General features: G+C 46.5%; 1 protein-coding gene across 1 annotated transcript in view; it reads right to left on the reverse strand.

The window, feature by feature from the left end:
* The window catches only part of EML3 (EMAP like 3), a 398,769-nt gene extending 397,034 nt beyond the window's left edge, over positions 1-1,735 (reverse strand). Inside the window, exon 1 of the mRNA XM_086938192.1 lies at positions 562-1,735. Coding sequence (XP_086794318.1) covers positions 562-592 — 31 coding nt within the window. The 5' untranslated portion in view covers positions 593-1,735. The remainder of the gene's footprint in view (positions 1-561) is intronic.
* Positions 1,736-11,126: the final 9,391 nt, after the last annotated feature.

Below are 11,126 nucleotides of genomic sequence, written 5' to 3' on the forward strand. Positions count from 1 at the left end.
GGGCCCCAATGCAAGCAAGGAGAATGGCTGAGTATCAAAATACAGAAATAGCAGGGACCGAGTGACCCTTCAGGACTCTAGGCGCCGGTGCCTCTGCGCCTGCTGCACCATTTATAGCTACGCCCCTGCCAAGGGGGAGAAACCTGAAGAGAGCATTGGGGGTCACCGGAGTGAGACTGACTGATTGTGTGATCTTCGGGGACACTGCGGAGAGGGTGCAAACAGTCAGAGCACACGCAGAGACACCAAACTGACGCACCGAACAAGGTGGAAGCGAATACCAGAGAGAAAGAGCATTAGATGGTTCCGGGGCACAGGGGCAGCAACTCAGACACGGAGTGCACCGTACTGAACCCCACTTATCCCTTCATCTTTCCGAGGTCGATAACTTCAGTTGAGTTAGGTAATAATTAACATCCATTTACGTCTCTAGCGCCAAGAGACCATTCTGAACGTGCTCTTCGCCCAGCCTGTTATGTTAACCTGATGTGCGCGCCAGGGTTTGGGCACTAGTGAAAGGGTGCGCTAGAAATGATGGCGCCAGATGTGGGGGGCACTCACCCATCAGGCTGCGCTGCCCCTCGCCGTCCATGATCTGGTCCTAGGGGCCGAGGCCAGAGACACCCATGAATCCGGCTGAGAGTGTCAGGGCGTCACCGCAGAGGGCTGCAGACGTCTCGGTCCAACAGCCTGGCAGAAGGGGCCTCCTCAGAGGGGCACACGCGGGTCTGTCCCCCGCAGGGCTGTTTCTCTTCCACAAGAGGTCTCTTTCCCCTCTCTCGCGCGCAGTGCTGTCTCTCTCTCTCGCTGTTTCCTATTCCACGCTCTGCTGGATTTACTCTGAGGCAGCGCTCGCGTCTCTCTCTGGAAGAGCTGTTTGTCTCATGTAGTGCTGAGAGCCCTCTTCTGCTGTAGCGCCTCTCACCTGCAGCGCGCTCTCATGCAGTGCTCGGGATGCCAAGCCCCCCAGGGAGCGCTGTTTCTCTTACAGTGCAGCCTTGTGCAGAGCTTTGCCCTCTCGCTCTTTTTTGCAGCGCTGTTTATTCCTCCCCAGCACTCTCACTGTTTGCATTGCTGAGATGCTTCCCGTGCTCTCTCTCTCTGCGATGTAACCTTTCTCCGCGGCACTTTCGCCGTCTGTCCCATGCAATGCTTGGATCTCTCACTCAGGAGTTATGTCCCTCAGTCGGTGCTGGATGACTTTTTTCCAAGCAGTCCTGGAGTCTCTTAAAATCTGGTGCAGTCTCCGATACAGGGCTGTTCCTTTCAGTGTTGTGAATCTCTCTCAAGTAGTGTTTGGGTCTCGTGAAATTCGGAGGTCAGCTCCCTTTCTACTGCAGTGTAGCATGTCTCTCCTGCAGTGCTGCAGTCTCTCCGTCGAGGCGCAATCTGTCTTCTCTCATAAGCGTGGTCTCTCGCCTGTGTGCTGTCTCTCCTGCAGTGTGGAGAAAGACTCCCATGCAGTGCAAGGTGTCTCATGCAGTGCTGGCAGCTGCTCGCGCGCAGCCTAGATGTCTCTCTCGTGCAGTACTGCCACTCTCCTGCGCCGTCATCTCTTTAGTTGATGCTTCGCTCTCACTCGCTCATGCAGTAATAGAATCACTCTTAGGCAGCGCTGGGTCTCTCTCTCTTGCAGTGACTGTTTTTCATGCAGTGCTTTCTTTTCCCGCCCCCTGGTCTTGGAACCGAGTTAAAATGAAGTCGGGCTGCAACTTGTGAGCTTCGCTGTGTACAGGACGGGCCCTCCCCCAGGAAGCGCTGGGCATGTCACTTCCCCTCCTCCTCTCTCTGTACTCTCGCCCTCTCTCCTCTTGCATCTCTCCACCCTCTTTCCTCACCCAGCCTGTCTCTCGCCTTTGCTTCCATAGATTTATCTCAATCTTTATTTTTATTTTATATATACATTCTGTTCCTTGACACTCTCCTTTCTCCTTTCTGCTCTTCCCGCCCACCACCCTCTAGTTTTCTTCACGGCCCGCCACATTTTATCTTTCTCCCCTGTCACTTCCTCTTTTCTGTCTGGGCTCTCCACCTTTCTCCCCTGTTTGCTGCCCAATTGCTTCTCCTCTTTGCTACTCAGTTTCTTCACAAAAGTACCATAGAACAAGGGGTTGACAAAGCCAATAGGCCTGGTAAGGTGGTGCAATAGTTAGATTGTTTTAATTTCAAGCATATGACACACAAGAAGGAAGAAACATGTCACCCCTTAATCATGCCAGCCAGATGCTTGCAATAAACATTTTAAATTAAATAAATAAATTTATCTCTGCATTTCCTTTTAGTAGAATGTTACAGGGGCTTTTTAGCACAACATGTTTATAAACCCTTTTCAGCTTTAAAGTACATCATAAGAAAATAGAAATCTACTGGTGCAGTCAAAATACATTACTGTATCCAGTAGACCTAGCTTAAACACACCAGAATGCTCCAAAAATGTTAAAGACTGAAACGAAAAAAAGCATTGGCAAATTAAAGTTTTGGCCCACCAGTGTTGATGTGCACTTCTATTCAGGTAGATGTGCGCATATGATGAGGAAAGATGTGAAGCAGAGGGCTGAAACAAAATGTAACTCTCAGCTGAACAGAGCAACATACCAATGGAGGAAGAGAGCTGATCCAAAGCCTTTCTATATAAATATATGAGAACATGTTCTAATTTATGGGGTTTTTAATCACACAATGCTGGTGAAACAGCTGAAGCTGTCTCTAAACCTTACCTAAAAATATCCACTCATTCTGAGCCTGTTGCTCGCCCACTTACTTAGTCTACCCGTTTCACTCTGTACATCTGTTTCCTTTTCTACTCTTCTTTTTCCTCCAGATTTTATTCTATCTCTCTCTTAACTTTTCCGCCCCTTTATCTTCATGTTTCTATTACTGTTTGCGGAACTCATCTAGCAGCTGGCAGATTCTCTGCAAGAAGTGGAACTAAAAAGGAGAACTAACATTTATACATATATTAACCCCTCACGGCCACCCTCTCATTTGTAATACCCTTCGAGGGGTTCAGCCACTTTAGACCAGCTGCTACCTCTCACTCAAGCCAACAACCCTTAATGGGATCCTCACAATTATAGGGAGGTGGGAGCTTCCTGCTGGCATATCAGCATCAGTTCTTCGGAGTGCATTCTGGGTTTTGTAGTTCATAGTAGTTTAAGTACGCACAACGTAGGAAGTGCTTACCTTTACTGCAGCTAGTGCTTGCATCTGTGGACACATGAGTTTCTTGGTCATTGCCAGTCATCAGCAGAGAGCAAACATACTAAGTTTGGGGGTGCCTGAAATGCAGATTACAGTTTTCCAGTTGGCATACAAAATAATTAATCAAGAAACACGTGTATAGAGAAGAGCAGCACTGGCTGTGCTAACATTTTACACAGTGAGTACTTGAAATTACTATGAACTGCAATAATGCGCACAAATGAAAGAGGCAACAAACACAATTTTTAGCGTAGGTAGTTAACTTCAAATTATAACTCGTTACTCTAAGATGTGCGGCATTGGGTTTCCTGGCTGCCATCTTTTTGTACAATGAACTGCAATAACTAGAATTCATCTGGGAGAACAGGTGCTGAAATGCAGGCAGTGTGCTTCCTCCCCCAGTAACTGGTAAGCTCCTATGGGAGCTTTGTACCAGACAAGACTAGATGCACCAGCAAGCTTTGGAGTACTGCTATTCCCGAGAGACTTTAAGTAGCATTTGAAGTGCTCTCAAACCTATCGCCAACTTTCTGCTGGTCAATGGCACTGACCAAGAAACACATATCCAGAGATGTCCGGGACTGACTGCGCTAACACTGATAGCAGACATTTTCTACTTGTGAGTATGTAAACTGCTCTGAACCAACCAGAATGCACTTGGGAGAACTGGTGTTTATATGCCAACAGTGTGTTTCCTCCCCTGTTAAGTCTTAGAGGCACTTTATGCTGCCATGCTGTATGCTGGGAGATGTAGTCCTCCTTTTCTCAAATTGACAGTGGCTTGGAAATCCCACAATGTACAGGGCAGGGAGTCTGTGTGAATACCTGGACTCCGGGTCATTATTTTTGGAGGACATAGGTGACCTCTTTGTGTGCCTTTGAACAGTGGTTTAACACAAAAATATTCCCCCTTGCAACTTAGGCTGGGGTACCATAAATTGTCACTTTGAATGTTCTGTGCAATGTTCTGTACAAAAACCTAGGGCTGAGGTGTGGCCATTTGAGAGATTGCGGCTCCTAGGACTGCAGGAACCCAAGGTGCCTATATTACATCCCTTATTTAAAGCCTAGCCACCCTTAAAATTGAGTGTTCGAGCTCAAGAAACGCCCTTTGATGACCAATCTTTCAACGAGCTTGATGATGAATTTTGGGAGCCACCCATTCCTGGAATCCACTTCATGATAGTCACATCCCTGACAGGACATCCCAGCTGTGCCTCCAACACGGGAAGATAAACAAAAAGTCCCCATTCAAGTCACAGGACTGGCAATAATAGTCAAAGTGCCACAGTGTAGTAAGCACTACTATCAACCCCTCTAGCTGCACCCCTCATTCGCCTCCAATGCAACATCTCTGCAGTGTCTCCAACATATGGAGGCAATTTTATTTCAGAGCCCCACCTGGAATGAAACCCATAGAATAGCTCAGGGCATTTTCACCACTTACATCTATACCTCTATCATGCCTTCTTGCCTCACCACCCTTCCCCAAAGTGACCTCAGCAGAACCACAAATAAGTGGAGCAGTCTCCTCTTAGAGCCACCTTCTGGGCACATGACTGGTACCCATAGCTGAAGTGTCGGGATCCATTGTGTGCTAATGTCAGTCCCTTGGTCACCTCTTCTTTCGCCCAAATGACATCTTAACAAGGCCGCTAATATGTAGAAACAGTCTTAGTACCTGCTGTATTCAAATCAAGTAACAGCCACTGTAGGCCACCTTACACTCCGTCCTTCACAACTGGATGGCAGTGCTTCCAACCATTTGTGGCATTCTTACTATCAAATCCCATCAAATCAAGCGATTGGTACTGTCACCTTTAGAGATGTTTCAGCAGTTCCACCAGCCTGGGTGTAGGACTTTCAGAACATGGTGCTTAAAGGTCACATTGTTTTTACCTACCTACTTCATTTTTTTCTGCAGAGTTTTATATAGCGCAAACTTGACCCGAATCGGGTATCAGAGTGCTTTACATAGCACCAGTTGCGTTACATGAGGACACACATTCTTTTTTTAGGCACGGTGAGATTAAGTGATTTGCCCAGAATCACAGGATGTTTAGCGTCATTACCGAGACTCGAACCTAGTTCCTCAGTTGAGCGCCTTAGCCGTTAGGCCAACTCCTCTACCCACTTCTGCGGTTGTATGTCAGAGTATCTTATGCAGAAATAGATATTATGTCCTTCAAATAGTTAGCAAAAATATCATCCCTTCAGGTGCAGATTTTCTTCCATGAACACAAATGGAGCAATATTTGTGTACATTTATCTAGTTAGCAATATTTATGTCAGATGATATTTTGACAACAATAGTCTGGTACCACACCACCACTGTAATCAGATTGCTCATTTTTTCTCTGGAAAAATCTCCACTCTCCATGCCTCATTTCCGTAAAAAGTAAAGAACTAGTTTCCCTCCTCCTGGAACATCACCCTTTTCCCCACTGAAAGGCTCCTTTAGTATAGAGAACATTTCGGTAGGGGAAACGTGCTCCCGATCGCTGGTAAAATTAAATCAGGATCTCCACTAGATCCAGCTTCACCGGCAATTCTGAAACGAGGGCTTAGGGCTATAGCCTCAGCATTATGTAAACTGCTCAACCAGTCTTTTGAGTGAGGCCTACTACCACTAGATTGGAAACATGCCATGGTCGTTCCCCTTCTCAAGAATCCCTCGCTGGACCCCTCTAAGCAAGAGAACTTCCAACCAACTTCGATGCTACCATTCTTTGCTAAAGTTGCCAAAAACATGTAAATCAACAACTAATGAAGTTTATTGATGAGAAAGAACTCCTTCATGAGACCCAATCAGGTTTCAGACCGCATTACAGAATGGAATCCGCCCTCCTGCTACTAGCCTCAGAGACTTTACGCATCATGGTAGACAAAGGCAAGATTGCTGCTCTAGTTATGCTTGACTGAAGTGCGGCTTTTGACACCTTGTCCCAAGGCTTTCTTTTACAACGAGCTCTTGAATGGTTTGCCGATTTTCTGCAGAACCGCTCCTTCCAGGTGATCATGAATCCGTGCACCTCAGAAATCATCTCTTTGCAGTAGGGAGTGCCACAGGGTTCGGTTTTGAGCCCAAGCCTGTTTAACCTGTATCTGCGTTTCTTGGCAGAAGTGATTGACTGCCACGGTGTGAGTATCGTGTCCTATTCTGATGATACTCAGCTGATCACACTGGTGCAAGATGATGGTAGTGCCACAGGCAATTTCAAGACCTTTCTGGTGGACCTTGTGGCTTGGATGGACTCCAGCTGCCCAAGACTAAATGCAGGCAAATCATACGTTTTGGTGATTGGGAAACAGCGCTCGATATTGTCCTCTGCCTGGTGGTCTAGCAAACTTGGCCCATCGCCGATTCCCAAACCTAAAAATCTGGGTTTTACGTTTGACTCTTCCCTATCCTTTGACAGTCAGATTTCTGCCACTATCGGCACCTGTTTTGGAGTACTAAAGATGCTCCAAAAGATTTTGGGGCTCCTACCGGAGTCAACCAAGAAGATGGTAATCCAGGCCCTGTATGTATCCTGTCTAGATTAATGTAATGTACTCTACTTGAGGGTCTCCAAAGGCAGGCCGAGGATGCTTCAAAGGGTGCAAAATGCTGCGCCCCGTATGTTATTGAAAGTCCCTAAACACTCTTCCATAAGTACAGGACTTGCCCAACTGCACTGGCTTCTTATCAAGCATAAAGTCTTTTTTAACGCGCTCTACTTTGTTCACAGAACACTTAACCAGTGAGGCCCAAGATATGTTTGCCCTCTGATCAAAGCTTACATTTCTAACAGGCATCGCAGGCGCTCGGAGGCTGTGCTGACTGTGATCCCCAGAATTAACTGAATGCACTTTTGGGGCAGCTCTTTCAGATTCCTTGCCACCAAACTTTGGACCTCCATGCCATTAGATCTGAGAATGGATCCATCTGAAATTCAGTTTCGGAAAAATGTAAAGAAGTGGCTATTCAGGCAAAGGTAAGTAGTGTCGTTGGCCCCAGTATATGAACACAACTAGAACAGGACAACAGGCTCTACTGATGAAATCCTAGTGTGGGGACACTCCATATGGAGTAACCAAGAGCTTTACAACCCCCCCAACATAACACCATTCCAACGGTCACCTACCTGAGGACGAACAGGCTGAAAGACAATTACTAAGAGATATGTGACCCCTAAAATGCTGGGGATGAAAGAGGCTAGGGAAGACCATTAGGATTCAGTTTGCGTCAAAGGAGAGGTGTCTCTTTGCTAGGACCTCTCTGTCTTAGAGTGCCGGCACAGGATGAGTAGCACCTGACTGAAGAAGAACTTCTGAGGTTCTTTCAGATATGCTGGAGTTAGAAAAAACCAACAAACTACGAGGGGTGACAAAGTTTAGAAGTTTTTCTCTCACAATTTCCCCATGATTTTTGCTAACACTATAAATACTACCCACAATTCTCAAAATGTCCTGTATGTAGATTTTCACATTAAAATCATGCCTCCCACTCCCCGTTTTAGTAGTTTTGAGAAAAAAGATTGCCAATATCTGCTTGAATTCAGTTGCAATGAAAATGGTTTGAAAGGTAACTCATGAGAAAAAGTCTCATCCATATTGAGTGCTAGCTAGCACTTGTGAGGAAATATTGATGGTTTGCGAGACAAAGTATACAGGACATATTTGTGAACCAAAGGAGTCCGGAAACCATTATTTACGCGAGACCTCACTGGCCAAGTACACACTTTGCTCTCTCCTCCATTAGCACATACTGTGTATTAATACCCAGTGGGACATGAACCTTATCCTTTGAAGTAGAACCCAAATACAATGATGTTGTCAATCACCTATTTGAGATAACACTTAAACACCATGAGGGTGTACCAAAATAAACTTCAGTATTTTATTATAACAGTCATTTGCTCACTGACGTACAACAAAACATCAGTTACAGAAATACAGTTATTTTAATGTAAATTTAAAGAGTTACATATTGTGTTTTTTTGGTAGTAAATTGGCAATTAATTTGACTAGTGCGAATAATGGCTCTGGCTAAGTTATCTCCAGTCAGTGTCTAAAGACTGAGGCCCTCATTAAGGGATTCCAATCAGAGACATTTTAAGGGATGGGCAAAGTGGACAATTGCCCAGTGTCCCTACCTTCCAAAGGGGTCCTGCGATACTGAACTCTCCCTCTGTTTGATCTCTGTGTATTCCACTTCTCTCTCTAAACCTCCCTGTCTATTGTCACCTCTAACTCTGTTTTTCAAACCCAGTATCATCTTAGGGATTTTTGGGGGATCGGGCAAGACATATTTCAACTGCTTTTATATAACCATGTTCAAATTTAACATATTATTTAGTATGTTTTAGTGTCATGTGGGCTTGAAATGTGTATTAAAATTAAAACTTGTTCTGTACAATGCCCCTCCAAATAAATTTTGCTCGGCCCCCAAAATTCTTGAAATGTCAATGATTCCGGTTTGCGCGGGAACACAACACGTCAACATTCCTTTCCCTGCACACATTTTGCCATGACCCGAAATGCTAGAAAAACATGTGGCAGCAAATTTGCAGAATAATTCCATATTCCAGAATATAAAATCTAAGGATAGATCGGTAAAGTTGCGCCTCTCTATATTACCCACTCTCAGGTATCAGTGGTTCTGAGTGTCAGAGAGGTCTCCTAATTGTTCAAAGGATGTGAGGAGGTAAGGAAGGTCTAAGTCTGGAGAGTCTTTACTTACGGGGGCCAATGAAGAGGCTTCAACTTAGATGGCTTTTAAAGGAGTGAGGATGGAGGAACATTTATTTCCGAGGAGTACTACATGATATTCTTGACTTCAACAGAAATTGACACGGATGCCTCTCCTCAATTATGCCTATCAGAAAGATCTGTCACAAAAAGTGGGTAAAATAACCAATCACATTCATAAGGGAAGGGCTGAAATATCATCCTACAAAAATATCAGTTTTGCAATATTGATTACCACTATATCATCAAGGTGTGCTTTTAAAGACTCGAGCTAACTCCTCAGGCACACGCACGCCGGGAGCTTTTAGAAGCACTTTCTTTTTAAAACTTATTGTGATCCTTCTGAAAACTCATTGATTCTCTGTGAATTATTTGCCTACCTTAAACAGCCCAGAGCGCTCCTAGCGCCGGCTGCAACGACTATTGAGACGCCATTCCGGCGAGATCCTCGGCCACGCCCACTTTGCAGGCCACGCCCCCTCAGCCAGTAGTAAATAAAAGCGCCAATTCTCGAGCGCCCACAGACTCGAGCTAACTCCTCAGGCACACGCACGCCGGGAGCTTTTAGAAGCACTTTCTTTTTAAAACTTATTGTGATCCTTCTGAAAACTCATTGATTCTCTGTGAATTATTTGCCTACCTTAAACAGCCCAGAGCGCTCCTAGCGCCGGCTGCAACGACTATTGAGACGCCATTCCGGCGAGATCCTCGGCCACGCCCACTTTGCAGGCCACGCCCCCTCAGCCAGTAGTAAATAAAAGCGCCAATTCTCGAGCGCCCACAGACTCGAGCTAACTCCTCAGGCACACGCACGCCGGGAGCTTTTAGAAGCACTTTTTTTTTAAAACTTATTGTGATTCTTCTGAAAACTCATTGATTCTCTGTGAATTATTTGCCTACCTTAAACAGCCCAGAGCGCTCCTAGCGCCGGCTGCAACGACTATTGAGACGCCATTCCGGCGAGATCCTCGGCCACGCCCACTTTGCAGGCCACGCCCCCTCAGCCAGTAGTAAATAAAAGCGCCAATTCTCGAGCGCCCACAGACTCGAGCTAACTCCTCAGGCACACGCACGCCGGGAGCTTTTAGAAGCACTTTCTTTTTAAAACTTATTGTGATCCTTCTGAAAACTCATTGATTCTCTGTGAATTATTTGCCTACCGTAAACAGCCCAGAGCGCTCCTAGCGCCGGCTGCAACGACTATTGAGATGCCATTCCGGCGAGATCCTTGGCCACGCCCACTTTGCAGGCCACGCCCCCTCAGCCAGTAGTAAATAAAAGCGCCAATTCTCGAGCGCCCACAGACTCGAGCTAACTCCTCAGGCACACGCACGCCGGGAGCTTTTAGAAGCACTTTCTTTTTAAAACTTATTGTGATCCTTCTGAAAACTCATTGATTCTCTGTGAATTATTTGCCTACCTTAAACAGCCCAGAGCGCTCCTAGCGCCGGCTGCAACGACTATTGAGACGCCATTCCGGCGAGATCCTTGGCCACGTCCACTTTGCAGGCCACGCCCCCTCAGCCAGTAGTAAATAAAAGCGCCAATTCTCGAGCGCCCACAGACTCGAGCTAACTCCTCAGGCACACGCACGCCGGGAGCTTTTAGAAGCACTTTCTTTTTAAAACTTATTGTGATCCTTCTGAAAACTCATTGATTCTCTGTGAATTATTTGCCTACCTTAAACAGCCCAGAGCGCTCCTAGCGCCGGCTGCAACGACTATTGAGACGCCATTCCGGCGAGATCCTCGGCCACGCCCACTTTGCAGGCCACGCCCCCTCAGCCAGTAGTAAATAAAAGCGCCAATTCTCGAGCGCCCACAGACTCGAGCTAACTCCTCAGGCACACGCACGCCGGGAGCTTTTAGAAGCACTTTCTTTTTAAAACTTATTGTGATTCTTCTGAAAACTCATTGATTCTCTGTGAATTATTTGCCTACCTTAAACAGCCCAGAGCGCTCCTAGCGCCGGCTGCAACGACTATTGAGACGCCATTCCGGCGAGATCCTCGGCCACGCCCACTTTGCAGGCCACGCCCCTTATTTCAGCTTCATTATGTGTTGTCACCGGAAGCGCAGCGGACGAGCGCAGCGGGAGCGCCGTTTGCGCGCCGAAGGCGCGCCTAAGGCAAGCCCGTCTGCGCCCGTCCGTGCCTGGACCGGGCCTAGGGCCCCTTCCCCTGTCCGTTCTAC

The sequence above is a fragment of the Lissotriton vulgaris genome, chromosome 9 (assembly GCF_964263255.1).
Source record: "Lissotriton vulgaris chromosome 9, aLisVul1.2, whole genome shotgun sequence".
Taxonomy (NCBI): domain Eukaryota; kingdom Metazoa; phylum Chordata; class Amphibia; order Caudata; family Salamandridae; genus Lissotriton; species Lissotriton vulgaris.